General features: G+C 41.3%; 1 protein-coding gene across 2 annotated transcripts in view; it reads right to left on the reverse strand.

The window, feature by feature from the left end:
* Positions 1 to 19,864, reverse strand: part of tec (tec protein tyrosine kinase) — a 57,711-nt gene that overhangs the window by 25,656 nt on the left and 12,191 nt on the right. For both annotated transcript variants that reach the window (XM_007892721.2, XM_007892720.2), the window contains exons 3-7: positions 11,898 to 12,002; positions 3,771 to 3,852; positions 2,944 to 3,072; positions 2,051 to 2,088; positions 613 to 842 (exon numbers count right to left, since the gene is read on the reverse strand). In XM_007892721.2, the coding sequence (XP_007890912.1) occupies positions 613 to 842; positions 2,051 to 2,088; positions 2,944 to 3,072; positions 3,771 to 3,852; positions 11,898 to 12,002 (584 nt within the window). The remainder of the gene's footprint in view (positions 1 to 612; positions 843 to 2,050; positions 2,089 to 2,943; positions 3,073 to 3,770; positions 3,853 to 11,897; positions 12,003 to 19,864) is intronic.

Below are 19,864 nucleotides of genomic sequence, written 5' to 3' on the forward strand. Positions count from 1 at the left end.
CAGTTTATAAAGGGAAATTGCATAGTTACAAGCACATGGCAAGATCAGGAAATGTACCAACAAGTGTAGAAATAATGAACCTTTGTATGCAGAGCACACACTGGAGGAACATAACAAAAATACAGTTTGTTGGAGTTTCATTTTTCATTTTACTATCTGGCAACACATAGAAGGTTATATTCTAAAAACTCTGAAATAAATTAATTAATTTATTAATTAATTAATACACAAATAAATAAATTCTCTCCTCATCCTCAGTAAGCATGATTTTTGCAAATCCAGAGAAAGACATCAATTTATAGTAAAGATAGCAGGGCAAGCAAAATCACAGCCAAGCTACATAATACATCAATTTTTCTAAATACTGTACACCAGTGTGGTCCAACTGATGCCCCCCACCCCATTTCATCTGGCCCACCCGCTCCCTGCATAACCTGTAAATGTTATGCTATGGTCCTGGAAGGGAAACACAAAAATATTTCTTATGTGGTCCATGGACTTTTCTCAAATAGGGCACCTGGCCCTCAGCAGCCCAAAGGTTGGACCATCCTGGTCTACACAATACACCCAGAGGGACAACCAGACACCAGTGAAGTTTTAAGTAACACTTACCCATGTTTATCTTTTGCTTTCCACCAATTCACATCACATTTCTGTAGTAGGACATATTCTTCGCCCTTCATTAGATTGAGATCATGATTCTCTAATGCTTCAAAGTCATACATTGCTGTAACTATCTCTTCATCTTCTTCATCCTCCTTTTCGTCATCGTCATCATCACCATCTGGGGGTGGGGGTGGAGGGGCCCTATTGGCAGTCCATGATGAACAGTCCCTGTGTTGCTGTTAAATGGGATGAAAAAACAAGATATTTTTCCCCCTAAAAGTAAAATTCCAAATATTGCTTAAAAAAGAGAATCAAATCATATCCAGGAAATTGAGTAGCAAAGCTATTTTAGCCAAACATATCAAACATCACCGATCAATTATGTCCCTGTACTATCGTGGTTATGGAGACAAACCATGTGAACAGTGAGCAAAATCACACCCATGCGATTGTCTACATTACTTTCTTTTGATGTTTATGTTAATTTGGTTGGATTGCAGTTAACAATTTATTTTATTCATTTTGTTTAAAAGTCTGAACCATTGAATCATTGGGCTATAATAATTAAATGGTAGAATTAAGTTCTTTCTGCATTAAGTACATACGGTGGGAAAGCACTCCAGGATGTGCCTGTGCATTATTAGAAAAAGTTCAAAAAATTGTTGATCGGGTTCAACAATTTTAGATTACTCTTCTCCACCACAAATACATAAGGAAAGGTTTGTTCTAAATAACTGCAATAGTTGCGAATAGAATGGATTATTTGAAGAATGTACCACTTTTTCCTGTTACCAGGGGCACTTGTAAGAGCGCAATAATAATAATAATAATAATAATCCTTGCATTTGATATAGCGCTTTTCACGTCGGGAGGACGTCCCAAAGCGCTTCACAGAATATACTGTAAAGTGAATTGACTGTATATTTGTGGGCGAACGCGGCAGCCAATTGCGCACAGCAATGTCCCACAAACAGTCGTAAATTGAAAATGACCAATTTATTATTGTTTTTGTTTTTTGGAGGGATTATTATTAGGCGTGTGGAGTAAGGAAACTTGCCCAAGGTTTCGCCCTGCCTGGAATTGAACTCAGGTCTCTCGCTTGCAAAGCGAGTGCTCTAACCACTGAGCTACAGGACTCCACAATCCCACAATATTCCTTCATTACTTTGATGCAGAGCTTGCTCTGTGCACTTAATTAACTGAGGTATATCAGTATGAAATAGAAATGAACCGAATTCCAAGATCATCCTGTGAGCACAGGATGAGAAGTCATTAACAGAAATATAGTGAAAGCTTTGGGAAATGTGTAAGTGGAATCATGAAAGCATAACACTACAAAAGATGGACCAAAAGGAAACACTGAACAGTAGCCCATGATCCATACAACAGTGAATTAACTAATTGCTATTTTTAAAAAAAACTTTGAATTGTTGTTGCTTCTTACCATTTCATCGGGTGTTGGTGGAAGTGGCTTTCGAGTAACTAAAAAAAAGAAACAAAAAGCATTTTACCTGTATGTACTATCAATTGGATGCATGTGTTATTTTTTTGTGTGACCTGAAAATCCTGCAGTAGTGCAGGTGATACTATGTCATTTGACCACTTGGATTAAATGTCAAGAGGTAGAGGTAGTGTGAAACTAGGCATGAATAGTACAGTATATCAGGAATGAACAGTTTTTTTTAAGAATACCATGAAGTGAAACTTGCATTTATTCTGTCAGCCTGGTTCAGTTGGGGGCACTTGTACCTCTGAGTCAAAAGGTGGTGTGTTCAAGCCCCACGTCGAGACTTTGAGCTCACACAGACTAGATTGACACTCCAATGCATAGATAAACTAAGTTAAACTAAGGTCATGTCTGCCTGTTCAGGTGGACATTAAAAGTATTTTATTCAATTATTCATTCTCCCAGTGCCCTGGTCAACTATCCCCGGAGATAATAAATCCCATTAAGTGCTTTGAGATCCTTTGATCTTATAAGGCACTACACTAAAATGCAACATTATGACTTACGTACTGTGAAATTAAAATAGTTTATTCAATTAAATAGTACCAGTAAAGTTTGCCCAAAGTCAAATCAGAGATTATATAATATAATAATCCTTGCATTTGATATAGCGCCTCATCACGTCTTTGAGATGTCTCAAAGTGTTTCACAGAATATACTGTAAAGTGAATCGATTGTGGGGGAAATGCAAGTTCATTGGAACATACAAATTACATTATAAAATAATCAATCTCAAGGAATATAATGTATGTTAATGTATAAATATACTAGTTTTGAAGTTAATGATTACATTTAGAAATGGTTCTTAGACTTTAACAATGGATACTTACCATCAGCAAAGAGTTTATATACCTGACAGCCAGGGGCAAGTTTATCTGCTTGTCTACAGCATTGCCATGCCCCTTCAGCCCAGAATCGTGGGTGATATTTTGGCAATATGAGTTCATTATTCTTTATTTCTGATTGGAAAAAGAAAATTGTACAAATCAAATCCATCACTGCCAATCATAGACTTAATTACAATCCTATTTAATAGAATGATTTGTTCAATTCATAATTTGAGTTAACCCTCTTGGTAATCCTAGAAACTATATAACTTTCTAACAAGCATGATAGAATATACATCTGGAGTTGGTGGAAGCACATTTCAAGAAACCACAACACTTTTTAGCAAACCACTGTTAAGACACATGTGGAAAAAAAATACTTTAGGGAGAAATATATACATATCTTGCATGAGTCACAATGTTTTATGGCCTAAAAACCTGGGGTGCAAACCATGCAGTAGTTGGATCTTAAAAAAAGTTTATAAATGTAATAATAAGATCCTTAATGAAACCATCCTGCAAATCTAAAGAATGAATCTCACTACTAACACCCATTAGATTAATGTAAGAATTATGATTACCTTTAATATTAGGATTAATATTACCTTGTTTATTTCAGTACTCATCATTTATTTTGAAATATACCGCATATTGTTATTGAACCAATGATTTAAAAATGCACATCTTTATTTAAATAGAGATTGCTGATGAGACTGGGAACTATTTTGTACGAATTACTGCACTGGACAAAGCAATACCTATAGGTACCCACCCTCTGAGCAAGCAGATACATAAAGTTATGAAACTGATTATTTCTCATAGTTATTTACCTTCTTTTAACTTTTGCACCCATGTACTTCTGCTACTGGGATTTGGTGCAAATATATACAGGGTATTAGCATCATATATAACCTGTAGAAAGAAAAATAAACGTTATAAAAGAAATAGCAGAGGGGAATTTAAATCCTCTGGAAGGAAAGGAGAGGCCAAATGGATTACCTAATATTTTGGTAAAATAAAAAAGGATAATTAACTCTTTTGATTATTATCACCATTAGCATTAAACAGACTGATGCAATTTGTCAGAGTATGCAATCCATTTTCTGTTGCAATACTGATAGAGTAACACTTTTAATTTGAGAGTCATTTGGCGACAACTGGTCAAGTTTACTCGAGAAATTAGACCTGCTTATTTAAAGACAAAAAAAAATTACACTACCAGCACTTGGACCAAACCATTAATTGGACCTGATCAGTTGTACTTATTGAACCAAGAGTGTCAGGATTCCTCTGTTTCTCATGCATGTACTCAATGATTATTTATGGCAGACTGAGTTGGTATTCATTTATTGTATATTGGCCAGAATACAATGAGATGCACTGCGAAATCAACAACAACAACAACAAATTACATTTGTATAGCGCCTTTCACGTCAGGAGGATGTCCCAAGGTGCTGGACAGTCAGAGTTTTGGACCCGAGCTGGGGTTTGGGATTGGGGATGGTGGAGAGCAGTGGGGTGAAGCAGGATGATCGAAAGCACGCTCAAAGAGGAGGGTCTTGAGATGGGTCTTGAATGAGGCAAGGGAGGGGGCGAGGTGGAGGGATTGCGGGATGGAGTTCCAGAGGGTGGGGGCAGAATGGCAGAAGGCCCATGAGGTGGGGCGCGTGAAGCAGGCCGGAGCCCGCTGAGAGAAGGGAGCGGGCAGGATGGTAGGGGGTTAGGAGGTTGCAGAGGTAAGGGGGAGCAAGACTGTGGAGGGCTTTGAAGGTGAGGACCAGGATCTTGAACTGTATCCTCTGTGTGATGAGAAGCCAGTGGAGTCGGGCAAGGATGGGGCTGGTGGGGTCATGGAGTCTGGTGGGGGAGAGGACACGGGCTGCAGAGTTCTGGATGATCTGAAGCCTATGGAGGGAGGAGTTGGAGAGGCCGACAAGCAAAGGGTTTGCATAGTCAAGCCTCGATGTAATGAATGTGTGTATGAGGGTTTCGGCGGCCTGCGGTGTGAGACAGTGGTGGATCCGGGCGATGTTGCGGAGGTGGGGGAAGGCAGACCGTGTTATGGCACGGATGTGGGATAGGAAGGATGAATGAAGTATGCTGTGAACAGAATATGGCTGTTCTCTGGCAACCAGCTAAAAAAAAACTAAACAAATATAGTCTCCAAGGTTCAGCAACTAAAATTTCAGTAGGCTTGTGCGACATCCTAAAACGGCACTGCCATCAAGATAAATGGTTCAATTGATATCCTCAACCTCCCTGAACTCTCCCTCAGACTCACCTCCTGCCCTCCACCTCTCAGACTCACCGAACCAATCTAGGTGTCTGGTTCGATCCCCAACTGTCCTTCTTCCCCCACATGCGGTCCTTGACCAGGACCACCTTCCTCCACCTCAGCTACACTGTCCACCTCCGACTGTCCTTACCCCAAATGGACGCCGCCCTAACCCCAAGCTCCCTGGCCCCTAACCCACCCCTGGCCCCCAATCCTGCCCCGGAGCCCCACAACAACAACATTACATTCATAGAGCGCCTTTCACATTGGGAGGACATCCCAAAGCGCTGAACAGTCAGGTGTCGGGGCCCGAGCATAGGGGAGGGGTGGTGTAGGGGTGAGGGAAGGCAGAGAGGTGGGAGGGCAACTGAAGGCACAATCGAAGAGAAGGGTCTTGAGAAAGGCCTTGAAGGAGGCAATGGAGGAAGTGAGGCAAAGGGACTGTGGGATGGAGTTCCAGCTTGTGGGAGCAGAGAGGCTGAAAGCCCAGCCACCGATGGTAGGGTGGGTTGGGCGAGAGACATGGAGCAGATCGGAGCCCGCTGAATGGAGGGAGCGGGCAGGTTGGTAGGGAGTCAGCAGGTCAGAGAGGTAGGAGCGGGCAAGGCCATGGATGGACGAGGATCTTGAATTCAATCCTCTGGGGGATGGGGAGCCACTGGAGTCGGGCGAGGGTGGGAGTGATGGGGTCACGGAGCCTGGTGGGTGAGAGTACACGAGCTGCAGAGCTTTGGATGATCTGCAGCTTGTGAAGGGAAGAGTTGGGAAGGCCTATGAGGAAGGAGTTTGCATAATTGAGCCTTGATGTGATGAATGCGTGGGTGAGGGTTTCGGCAGCCTGAGGGGTGAGGCAGTGGCGGAGTCTGGCAATGTTGCGGAGGTGGTGGTAGGCAGTGCCGGTCATGGCGCAGATGTGGGGGAGAAAGGGCAGTTCGGGGTCAAACAAGAGACCCAGGTTCCTGTCTGGCTTAGTGAGGTTGATTGTGCAGCCCTTAAACCAGGCCTCCAGACTCCACCCCCTAACCCCACGGACCCCAGCCACTAACCTCTCAAACGCCCCCAAGGGCCTAACACCACCCTCTACCCACCGGGCTCCCAACCTTGCACTAACCCCTAACCTTAAACCCCCCAAACCCCACCCTCTACCCCCACCCCCTGCCCCTGTTTGGTCTGCCGGGTGTCTTACACATGCAGAACCTTATCACCATGTCTCCAAACCAAGCTGCGATTTCCATGTATCCCGCTTCCACATGGAAATCACAGAGACAGATTTTGGGGTGAGGGAGTGGCGCATGCACATGTAAGGATGGGATCAATCACACCTTCAGGACATTTTCTGGTCAAATAGCTAAAAACCACTGACATTCTATATTCACACATGAAGAAAGGCCACTTAGTGGATATATTTTTATCCAGGAAGATATATAATTCAGGATTAATTGTATAATGTACATTTTTTTAACTGAAGGACAAATACATGTTTCTTCTATATTCATTGTTTCAGGCAGGATAACAGATCCACTGGTGCCAGGTGCCCTCTGAGGTTCACCCAAGTGTCTATTCTTCACAGGTTGATCCAGTATATTAAATGGTTGTGGGTGATTTCACCACGGAAAACATCACAGCTGTGACTCGGTCCATTCTCACAAGGGTCCCCATACAAAGGAGATCAGAAGCAGTATATTTTCTCTCCCGAGTACATAAAAGCTCCCTGAATGTTGCCTCTTTAAAATTGAGTATTGATTTTTTTAAGTAGTTAGTTTTAAAAATGGCTTTAAATTCTACTAACCTACTCACTCCCTCCACACTGGCCTGCTTTGTGTCCCCTGCTCAACCTGCCCCACATTGACGCTCAAGACCTTCCTTTTTGACCATGCCTTCGGTCAACTTTCCCCTACCACCCCCATCTCCCCTTTCGAATCCAAACCTGGCTCAGGTATAAACTCTGGACTGTCCATTGCCTTGAGATGTCTTCTCTACATAAATGATACTGTATAAATGTAATTTATTATTATTGCTGTTAGCTTTGCGACCACATAAAAGATAATTTTCCTGTCCCCTGCCCCTTGCTCAGCATTTGTTCCAGTCATTTGTAAAGCGCTCCAATTGTAAAGAGTTATTCTACACGAAGAGCTCTCTGTACATGCTGCTGCTGTTGTTGACTGAAAGGGAAATTACATGCATTCTAAAAATCTGATTTATTGTCAAACGAAATATAAATGGGATGGAGAATTTGATAAAAACATTTTATCAACCTGTTACACTAGTTTCACTACTGTTAACAATATAAATATGACACTGCTGCCAATGTTTACTGGACTAACCTGTTCATATAGTTTCATCGAATATCACCAATTATGAAGCAATGTTAATCTTACAAAACCGGTTCCTTTGTTTCTCAATGAATCCTGGAACTAGGATTTAACATTCCAATGTTAAGATCATTGTGGAGTACAGCCTTGGAGAGCAACAACAACAAAATTACATTTGTATAACGCCTTCCATGTCGGGAGCACGTCCCAAGACGCTGGACAGACAGAGTTACAGACCCGAGCGGAGGGTCGTGTTGGGGGAGGGCAGAGGGGGGAGTAGGGAGATCAAAAGCATGGCCAAAGAGGTGGGTCTTGAAGGTGGTGAGGGAGGAGGTGAGATGGAGGGACTGCGGGGTGGAGTTCTAGAGGGTGGGTGCAGAGTGGTGGAAGGCCTGCCTGCTGATAGTGGGGCAAGCAAGGCGGGGGCGTGAAGTAGACCAGAGCCCCCTGAGCGGAGAGAGCAAACAGGGTGGTAGGGGGTTAGGAGGTCAGAGAGGTAGGGGGGTGCAAGTCCATGGAGGGCTTAGAAGGTGAGAACCAGGATCTTGAACTGTATCCTCTGTGTGATGGGAAGCCAGGGGAGTTGGGCAAGGATGGGGGTGATAGGGTCTCGGAGCCTAGTGCAGGAGAGGACACGGGCTGCAGAGTTCTGGATGATCTGAAGCCTGTCGAGGGAGGAGTTGGGGAAGCCAACAAGCAGTGAGTCTGCATAGTCGAGCCTCAATGTAACGAATGCGTGTATGAGGGTTTCGCCAGCTTGCGGTGTGAAACGTGTTGGAAGTCGGGCGACGTTGCAGAGGTGGGGGAAGGCAGAGTGGTTCATGGCACAGATGTGGGTTAGAAAGGATAGTTAGAGTCAAATAAGATCCCAAGGTTCCGGATTGGCTTAGCAAGGTGGAGTGTGCAACTATGGATGGTGATCCTGTCAGCATCTGAAGTGAGGAGGTGCTGACGGGAGCCAATCTGGAAAGCCTCAGTTTGTAAAAAACAAAGTATTTTCATTTAATGGAATTGGTGTTATTACCAAAACTTTTTTTTTTTTTAAATGTATATCACCACAATTACTTTCCAATTTCTGGAGTGTCAGCCGAGAGTCTGACACATGTAGAAACCCATCTCCATGCTTATGAGTGTCCAAGCTAAGCTGAAAATTCCATGCATCCTACCAACACATGGAAATCCCAGAGATAGATTGTTGGACTGGAATGTGCACTCTTACTTTCCAATACAATACAAGGGGTCAGGCTCGATCATGATCCAGGCACTAGGTCTGATTGCATAGAAAATTTAGCCCAGTGTTCTTGGGCCAATGCACTTTAGAACATATCACAAAAGTACACATGTAGAAAGAGCTTTAAAAGAGCCCTTGATCTAATCTACGTGAACTAGTTGGGCCGAATGGCCTATTTTCATGTTTCTCTCTAATTCCAGAAAACCCACCCTGGAACAGTTCGCACTTCTTTGCTGCCCCTCAGCTGGTCAACTGTGCAGAAATAAATGAGTGGGATAATTCTTGTACATGACTTTGATCTACCCTTGCTGAAAGCAGAGACATATAGATCTTGTGGAGATGCTGCATCAACAGTTTCCCAATCCTCGTCAGTTATTTGCACATTTATATTGACTCGCCCTAGCTCTCTTATACAAGTTAAACTCAGCAAGAACAACAATAAATTACATTTGTATAGCACCTTTCATATTGAGAGGATGTACCAAGGCGCTGGACAGTCAAGAATTTGGAACCGAGCTGGAGGTTAGATAGGGATGGTTGGAGGGCAGGAAGGATAGGGTTAAAAGGATGACTGAAGATGCGGTTGAACAGGAAGGTATTCAGACACGCCTTGAACAGGAAGGTATTCAGACAGGCCTTGAAAGAGGCAGGGAATGTGGGATGAACAAAGTGTTGGGGCAGAAATAGTGGGGCAGGCCGGTGCCCACTGAGCAGAGAGAGTGGACAGCTCTGTATGGAGTTAGCTGGTCACAGAGGTAGAGAGGAGCAAGGCCGTGGAGGCAACCCACCCAATACATCAAAATAAAATTTAAAAAATAAAGAATACAATTTTTTGGACTCCTTAAAACCCAACTCTTTAGCGATACAATTTTGGCCACCATCATTAAATTTGCCTTTGTCTTCTAATTGTTCAGTGCTCCCCATCGTCTCTACGAAACAATTCAAGATGTTTCATCCACAAAACACAATCACTACACTTTACAGTGTATCCTGTGAAGTGCTTTGAGACATCTCAAAGATGTGATAAGGCGCTATATCAAATGCAAGGATTATTATTATTTTACACCAAGAAGGCTAACTATCAAGAACAGCAACGGACTGTTCTTGGCAACAGGATTCATGCAGTGTGCAAAACTGAGTGGCTTTGACAAGACTGTCATAGACAAATCGCTTCGATTCCCCTGCCGTACAAAGAGTGGAATATCCTAGGAAACTTCATTCAAGTCACACAAAAATAATTATTCTTGAAATTGTTATACAACTGAGATTTTTCTACACATTCCAACTACGTATTTAAAATCTCTTTGTGCGGATAATAATCCCTTCAAAAATAAATAATTTGGTCACTCAATCCACGACTGTTTGTGGGACACTGCTGTGCTCAATTGGCTCTTGTGTTTCACCCACAAGGCATAGAGTCAATTCAGTTTACAGTATATTCTGTGAAGCGCTTTAAGACATAAAATAATAAGGCACTATATCAAATGCAAGGATTATTATTATTATTTCCAACGTCCTACTTTCTTGGCTTCTCACTCTGAATGTCTTCACTTAATCCTGTTTTCTATTAGTTAACTTTAATCAGGTTATTCCTTCTCCACTTCTAATACAAAGTAAGGATTTATGCTTAGTAAAAATAAAAGTGACTTAAGGTATAGCAGAAGGACAAAAAATTTAAGTGTTTGAAATATTATATTTTGACATTAAAGTTTTAAATATGGTATTTTGTTTCAGATATACAATATTAAAAAAATACGATTACATGATTTTTGCTATTCTATCAGATGCATACACAGAAATATTAAGCAATTAGACACCAAATGCATGCGTTAGCCAGAGTGAAATTCTGCTTTTATCAGAAAAAAATACAAAGATGAATTACAATCCTTCTAATCCTTAATCATTTTGTTGGCCTCAGCATAACTGTGAAATTACGCAACTAGAGGAAGAAAAATGCATCTCAATATGAAGTTTTTCTATACAACTCTATCTTTCTGTGGTCTATATAGGATCAGTTCCTGATGAGTCAGCAAAGTTCAAAGTTATTCTTCAGTTCCTTTTTTCCTTGGAGGAGCATAGGTTGAAAGCAAAAACTTTAATTTTCCCCTTTGAATATTACGATACTGGGTGAGTTTCAACAATCCCCAGAAATCTTCCCCAATTTAGTTTTACACAGCATGCAAACAACAGCAATAAAAAGAATAATAACTCACACTAATATAGCACCTATCAGAGTGGGAGAACATCTCAAAGTACATTTCAAAGATAGAGTGCGAGCCCGAGCTAGGATGGAGGAAGGGGAAGCAGGAGGGAGATGACCAAAGGCACAGTCAAAGGGATTTTTTTGAAAAAAACAGAGCGGTGGGAACAAAGATAGAGGATTTTGCAAGGGGGTTCCAGAAGGTGAGCTGAAAGCTCACCCACTGACGGTGATATGGAGCAGGCAGGGGGCACAAAACAGTCAAGAGTTGGCATAGGATGGCAGGTGATCGCAGGAGTTGGGCAAGGCTGTGAAGGCACATAAAGGGAATGAGGAAGATCCTAAAGTTGATCAATTGTGGGATAGAGAAACAGTGGAAAAGGGCAACGATTGGGGTGATGAGCTTGCAGAAGAGGGAGAGGGGGTAATAAATTTAAAGATTGCACAAATTGCAGAAAGTCATTCTCAAGTATACAGAAAGCAGTGCAGAACACATTCAATGCTTTTCACTAGGGATGTTTACGTAACCTGTGATATTGATCAGAGAGCTGATCTCCTCAAACTGAGAAAGGTGGACTTAGGAATACCAACAGAACTTGAAAATGTTACATTTTCGAACTTTAATAGGTTTAAAATTGGGAAATATAAAGTGTTAATTATCACAAGTAATAATTACCATACTATTGATAAATGTTTTCAACCACTCAAGTTAGTAACAAGACTGGCCATGGTTATTAACCCCCCACCACACACACAGCCATAATTGCACTTGTCAAGAGCAATGGAACACCAGATTATAAGACACCGAATTGCATTTTACTACAGATTTACTACCTTAATCCAATTTTTTAGTTAAATCGGTATTCCCCAGCATTGTAATACTACAAATTACACAAATAACAAGACAATAAACTTGCAAAATCATAAAGTTTGACATACCTGAAATGGATACTTGTTCTGGCAAGGAAAAGGGCCACTGTCATGCTTCACTACTTCTGCACACTTGATTTTTTGTAGTTCAATGGAACCCTTTTTATTTTTTTTCTGGAAGAAAGAGGAAAAAATGTATGTTCACTAAGTATATTTCACAAATGGCTCAAATAAAAGTAATCTTTTTACAGTTTCCACACATTATTGCTTATTGAATGTGACCAAATCTAATACTACTCAATTTGCTGTTCCTGGAAGAAAGCAAACCCAATGAAAACTTCAGACCTAACTTTTTATTACACATGTTCAGGAGCAAACAAGGAAATTAGTATGCGCTAGGTTACTAAGCTCCTATCTTGCTCAGGAAATTGTGCACATGGAAGGTAGGGGGAAAAAATTGGATTGACACATCTGAATAAATCACATCAGTACCATACTGCTTCAGAAATCAGATACAGAATGGCTCTTAACCTTTATCCCTAGATTTAAAAAAATAATAAATAATAATAATAATCCTTGCATTTAATATAGCGCTTTTCACATCTTCTCGATATCTCAAAGCACTTCACAGAATATGCTGTAAAGTGAATTGATTGTATATTTGTGGGCGAAACGAGGCAGCCAATTGCGCACAGCAGTGTCCCACAGTCGTGGATTGAAAATGACCAATTTATTATTGTTTTGTTTTTTGGAGGGATTATTATTAGGCTGTGTGTGGAGTAAGGAAACTTGCCCAAGGTTTCGCCCTGCCTGGAATTGAACCCAGGTGTCTCGCTTGCAAAGGCGTGTGCTCTAACCACTGAGCCACAGGACTCCACGGTAAAATAAGGTAAATGCATTTTTGGTTCCATTCACTGGGTTATGCAAAGCTGAACTGGCCAATCAGATAAGCATATTTTGATAAGCTTGTTGTCAGGTTAAGTATAGTGTGAGTTTTTCTTCAACAGTAATAAACTTGGTTTAGCATCAAATTTCAACAGCAACACCCTTCCAAACATTGGTGAGAACTGAAAGCAAAAGCCTTTACTTTTCCGGCTATGGAGGGTCCAAACTGCAAGCAGTGCAAAAAAAAATGAATTGTTAACATTTCACCCCATTCTCATGTTAGAAAAAGTGCGGTAACATTGGGGTGGACCAGTTAACTCGCTAAGACACTGAAATGGGATAAAAATCAATCTCTGGAGATGGTGGCTAATGACGTTGAATTTATTAACAACAACTTTCATTTATATTGCGTCCTTAACACGGGGCAGTGTCCTGAAGCGCTTAACAGTGGCAGAGCCTGATGCAGGGAGGAGGTGACGTAAGCACAGTCAAAGAGGAAGGTTTTCAGTCGTGATCCAAAAGTGGGAAAGAAGGGGGTAAAGCGGAGGGATTGGGGGAGAGTTCCAGAGCTTTGGGCGCAGTGGCTGAATGCACGGCCACCGATGGTAAAGCGGAGGGGCCGAGGGACAAACAGGAGGTCAGAGACAACCTAGTAGAGGCAGTGGGTAGTGGAGTGGGGAGAAAGAAGGTCAGAAAGTTAGGGAGGTGCTAGGGTGTAAAGAAATTTGTAGACGAGTGAGAGCATTAAGGTCATTTCATTTATACTGTAAGGCCACCCCTGAAGAGAGGGTTGGAATATAAAGAGCATAAAGGATGCAAAGAATTAGAGGTTTAGATACGACAGATCAAAGTATGTTGTATAATATTATACAAGTAATTATACTTATTATATAAGTATAATTCTCAACAACAACTTGCATTTTTCCTTTCAACGGAAGGAAAATAATATGTATGGAAAATAAAAAGGACCTGGAAATCCCGATTGACAATAAATTGAAGCTCTCCTAACAATGCTCTGTAGCAGTGAGTAAAGCAAACCAGATGTTGGGATGTATCAAAAGATCAATAGCAAGCCGAAATAGTGGGGTAAAAATCCTGCCACTGTATAAATCATTGGTGAGAACATACTTAGAATACTGTGTACAGTTCTGGTCTTTTTCCGTCTAGCAGTTCTTATGTTATTTATATAATGCTCTTCCTGCGGGTAGTGTCTGAGCACTTAAAATGGATTCAAATCAATTCTTAGTAAATTAATTTCCACTTTTCTCCCAATTTGCCCTATAAACATGATTAGTAATCTGTCAAGTAAATGATGTTTCCTCCAAAATTGAGTCACAAACAATTTTCTTAGAAAACAAAAAAATTCCAGAGGAAAAACATTCAGTTATTAAATATTCAGTTGAACTCCCACCTTATGAAGCCTCTATCAATCAGAGTATTCTGTTTTATTTACTGAACAATGTACGGAAAATTGTTTCATGTGTCCAACCCTTTCATAATCTTGTGACCGGCTGTACAGTCAGTAAAATACTGTACGCCCACTTTATGGTTAGGCTTTCTGTAGATGACTGCCATTTGTACCGACAATAGTAAAAATGTACAAAGGAAAAACATGAATAAAATTTCTTTCCAGCCCTTTGCCAATGCTGCTTTGAATTTGACCAATTCGGGGTAATAAAGCATTCCTGGATTGATTTCCTTTCCTGCCTATGGTTAATACACCCCAAACTCTTCAATGTAGAGATTGAACTATTCAGTATTTTTAAAATGGAGAAGGAAATGGACGGTTTGCAATTGAAAAGTACATTTGGTAATAGAAATATTTTTGTTTTATTTGACCTATTTCACAAAGTAAGAGAGAGAATATGTCACAGGCAGCAGCAGTGCGAAAGGTAAAGTGGAGACATGTATTCAGATCCACTTTTAAAGATATTTACACTGCTGGCAAATGAACTTTCTATTTATATAATACTTGCAACACATCTAATTGAAAACCTTTTACAAAAGTACTATACTTTGGTCATTTTGTTTTTAAATAGCTCAAGAAAATCTGTTAAAATTTTCCTATTCTATGGCTCGACAATCATCATCACTGTGCTAAAATATTGGTGGAAACAGTATTTATTTCCACGAGTACTTCTCATTCAAATATTGTAACTAGATAAGACAGTGCAGCCCCATTATAATGTACTTCTTTATAGACCAATTCCATTACAATGTGATTGCTGTGCGAACCTCATTTACGCCAGCACTTACACTAAACAATTGCCGTCTTCAGGGTCATCAGGTCACTACAACATTAACTCCTGCTTTGTGCATACACAGCACCTAGGAAGTGATGGCAGCAGAGGCCTGGACATAGAAGTTGTCCCTTTTTTAAAAAAAACACAGAAATTGAGTGCGCAGGAAACAAAGTTTCTCAAGAAACTGTTTAAGTCGTAATCACTTCAACCACAGACAAACAATAATCGCCTCTTTACAGCATGTTTTAGATGTGAGCATCTCTATAAGTTTGGCTGACTTTGATTAAAAAAAATTAAAAAAAGGTACAAAGTTTCCCGATGATTAATTTGTCAACTGCTTCTTGAGAAGCACACTAATAGTATACAGAAGAGAGTCGATTATCCGCTCTAAATAGGACCAGTACCTTTGCAGATAAACAGTGCAGATAATTGGCAGCACACAAAATATAATCTGGCTATAGCACCAACTAATATATTGTTCCATTGAGAGTTATGCTGTCACTATAGTACCCCACAGTCTCCAACTACCTCTGTGAAGTTGCTCCAACAATAATAATAATAATCCTTGCATTTGATCAAAACGCTTCACAGGATATACTGTAAAGTGTATTGACTGTATATTTTGTGGGCGAAATGCGGCAGCCAATTGCGCACAGCAGTGTCCCACAAACAGTCGTGGATTGAATGACCAATTTTTTTAATATAATTTTTGGGTAGCAGCTTCCTAGGATCGCGTAGCCAGGATTTAGAATGACCCCGGAAATCTCACACATAAAATAGTACATGCGTACAATAGGTTTTTTTGCCAATACCTTGCAGAGTCATATCCAATATCCACATTGGAGCTTGTGCAGATAAACAAGAGTTCTACCAAAATTCAATTATATTGAATGTATCAAATGTCAAAGTTTACCAATTACTCTTCTAAATAACTGAAATAGAAATTGATGCAAATCAGTTCTGATTAAAACATTGATACAATGGCATAAATACATCAATATATATTTTGCATTTTAATTGTATCATACGTGTACTATATAGGCACTCTATATAAATTGTTTCCTTCCTTTTATGACAAAATACCCACAGTAAATTATATGGAGGAGAGAAGGAAAAAAGGACCCAAACAACATTTTTAGGTGTCATCCGCATACATGTGGAAGTTGACCCCATGTCTGTGGATGATGTCACCAAGAGGGAGCATTTAGATATTGAAAAGGAGGGGATCAAGGATAGACCCTGAGGAACGCCACACGAGACAGTGCGGGGGCTGGAGGAGAAACCATTTGTGGAGATGAAGTAGAGGCGATGTGAGAGGTATGATCTGAACCAGTCATGGACAGAGCCGTGAAGGTTGAGGTGAGAGGAGAGGCGGTGGATGAGGATAGAGTGGTCAACGGTATTGAAGGCAGCAGAGAGGTCAAGGAGGACGAGGAGGCAGAGGGAGCCCTGGTCGCAGATGAACAGAATGTCATTTGTCACTTTAACCAGGGCTGTTTCTGTGCTGCAGTCGGCAAAAAATTACATTACTTTCAAAGCAGGAAACTCTATTCATATTTCCTATTTAATGATTGCCAGGAACTGCTGAGAGTTTGGTGCATGCACAGTCAAGCACCCACATAGCATCACTAAACATTTTTAGTTTTTAAACTCTCATGAAATAATTTCACTATAACTAAAAAATTAGTTCCACAAATTTTTGAGGGAACTTCAAATGAATTTGCACCGCCTGCCTTTATATTGTAGGTGTAGGTGAGAATGAATGTTGAAGTGAAACCATCTCCTCAAGGTGGTTTCAGCAAATAGGCTTCAATATTTTTGAGATTACAAATCCCAACCAGATTTATATTATATATAAATTCTAGGTGAGGCCGCCACTGCCTCACCCCTCAGGCCACCGAAACCCTCATATGCTTTCAATAGAACCAGCTTCAACTATGCCAACACCCTGCTTGTCTGCCTCACCAACTCTTCCCTCCACAAGCTGCAGATCATCCAGAACTCTGCAGCTCATGTCCTCTCCCGCACCAGGCTCCGTGACCCCATCAGCCCCACTCTCGCCCAGCTCCACTGGCTCCCCATCCCTCAGAGGACTGAGTTCAAAATTCTTGTCTTTACCTTCAAGGCCTTTGCTCCCTCCGACCTCTCTGACCCGCTATCCACTTACCAACCTGTCCGCTCTCTCCGCTCAGCCTGCTCCATGTCCCCTGCCTGTCCCGCCCCACCATCAGAGGTCGAGCCTTCAGCCTCTCTGTTCCCACTCTCTAGATTTCCATCCCACATTCCCTTCACCTCGCTCACTCCCTTGTCTCCTTCAAGGAATGCCTCAAGACCCTTCTCTTTGACCTTCTCTTCAGCAACCCTCCTACCCTCTCTGCCCTCCACCCTTCCTGATCACCTCACGCTTGGGTCCTAATCTATGACTGTTCAGCATCTTGGGATGTCCTCCCGACGTGAAAGACACTTTACAAATGTAATTTGTATTGTATTGTTTTTCAAGACAATTTAATTTGATGCTTTTGGTGAAGCACTGTGAAAACAAGAGGCTATATTAAGCATTAATGGAGTCCTGTAGCTCAGTGGTTAGAGCACTCGCTTTGCAAGTGAGAGACCCGAGTTCAATTCCAGGCAGGGCGAAACCTTGGGCAAGTTTCCTTACTCCACACGCCTAATAATAATCCCTCCAAAACCAAAAACAATAATAAATTGGTCATTTTCAATCTCCGACTGTTTGTGGGACATTGCTGTGCGCAATTGGCTGCCGCGTTCGCCCACAAACATACAGTCAATTCACTTTACAGTGTGTTCTGTGAAGCACTTTGGGACATCCTCCCGACGTGAAAAGCGCTATATCAAATGCAAGGATTATTATTAAAGTCCTGTCGGATAAAATATTAGCATAACTACCTTACGTGCAGTTTGTCTCTTTGAATAGAATCTCTAAACAGAAACTATTAATAGATATCGAAATTGAGAGGAAAGCATTGGGTGAGTGTCCCTTTAAGAGCACGGTTTCTTACTGTGATACAACTGTCATGTGTTCTTCCCTTCTTGCCCTGTTCCTCTTTTGTCCTTGTAACCAGGAGCAGATTTCAATTCTTCTGAGAAAAGAGACTGAGCGGCATCTGATATGATGAGGAAGTTACGAAAACAAAAATAGTCCAACTTTGAGTCAGACAACAAACTAAGGAGAATTCTCCCTTCTAATTTCCTTCCACTTTCTCCCCTCTTTCCTGAAGATAGCCAGCTGGAGTACAAGTGTCCAGTTCCCCAGCAGCTTTTCAATACTTTCCCCAAGTTGCCATGCTTCATGCGAGAGCTAGATTAGTGAATGTTGGCAGGCTGTTCGACCTTGGAGCTTAGATTGATTTTGTCTCACTTCACATACAGTACATGTACTTTGCACCATAGATCAGCAAATAGAGATGAGCAGCAGGAATCCTGGATGGTTTGTTTCTCTCCTTCCATAACAAAGGGACCCTGAGCACAAACACTCCAAAGGTTTATCATGTCTGAGATTAGGTAACCCAAAACAGCTTATTCTTTTACGTACAGCTCAAAACCACACCATACTGTGCATTTAGACACTGAGTTCCTGGAGTAGCCAAAGTGATGCTCCAGCCGAGAATTTATTCATTGAACCTTCACATAAAAGTGAATTATGATAAAATTAGTGTCGGACAGTATGGGTAGAATCCTTTGTGATTCAACGTTAAGTCCAATCTGCAGCAATAATAGTGCAGTCATTATCTTGACCTGTAGTTAAACTTATAATGAAAGAAAATAACATCAAGAGAAAATGTTGTGTTGAATCCACTGGACCAACGTGTAAATAGAATGAGATCTATCCCAGTGGAATGCTTCTGTAAGCAGCCAAAGCTTAACACAAAGAAATACATCAGGATTATGCAATGAAGTTAAGCTAATCTTTGCTGCAAAATACCTGCAAAGTTTGACAGGTGTCCTTGGTTTTATCTGTATGATGTGCACTGTGGACATCAGTAAAAGCATCTCTCTTTTCATGAAAAGTCAACATAGTAGAGCAAAATTCAGTTCACCTCCCAATGCCTCCACATCTGACGAAAATATAAAATTACACTTTTGTAGAGCACAACATTAACAATTTAAGTTTCAGAATTTTAATAATTCTTCCAGCCTTTTAAAATTTATTTATCCATTATCTGCTTCCTTATGTAGATTATATAATTTTTTTTACTTCTTCCTAATGTTTGCCTTCAAACTACCTTCATTCCTATACAAAGGCTCTTCCAGCCCCCTCCATTTCAATTCTGATGAAGTATTGGACACAAATGTTAACCTATCTATGAAGGAATACTGAGACAAATGTTATGCCACTTTCCTCAGCTATGAGATCAGCAACTTCAGCACAGTTCAGGGAACACTTCTGGACCTATCTTGGTCCCTCTGTTTTTCCATCATACAATACATTTGCCATCAAGAAAGACCCAGTAACAACAACAACATTACATTTCTTTAATGCCTTTCATGTCGGGAGCACGTCCCAAAGCATATCAGTGTTTCAGACCCGTGCTGGGGGTCAGGATCGGGGAGGGTGGAGAGCAGGGGCGGAAAGAGGGTGACCAAAGGCACAGTCAAGAGGAGGGTCTTGAGACAGTTCTTAAAGGAGGCAAGGGAGGAGGCAAGGTGGATGGACTGTGGGATGGAGTTCCAGAGGGTAGGGGCAGAGTGGCTGAGGGCCTGCCTGCCAATGGTGGGGCAGGCGAGGTGGGGGACGTGAAGCAGGCCGGAGCTCGCTGAGCAGAGGGAGTGGGCAATTTGGTAGGGGTTTAGAAGGTTGTAGAGGTAGGAGGGAGCAAGGTCATGGAGGGCTTTCAAGGTGAGGACCAGGATCTTGTATTGACCCCATGTCTGCGGATGATGTCACCA

This window comes from Callorhinchus milii, unplaced genomic scaffold, assembly GCF_018977255.1.
Source record: "Callorhinchus milii isolate IMCB2004 unplaced genomic scaffold, IMCB_Cmil_1.0 Scaffold1, whole genome shotgun sequence".
In the NCBI taxonomy this organism is placed as follows: domain Eukaryota; kingdom Metazoa; phylum Chordata; class Chondrichthyes; order Chimaeriformes; family Callorhinchidae; genus Callorhinchus; species Callorhinchus milii.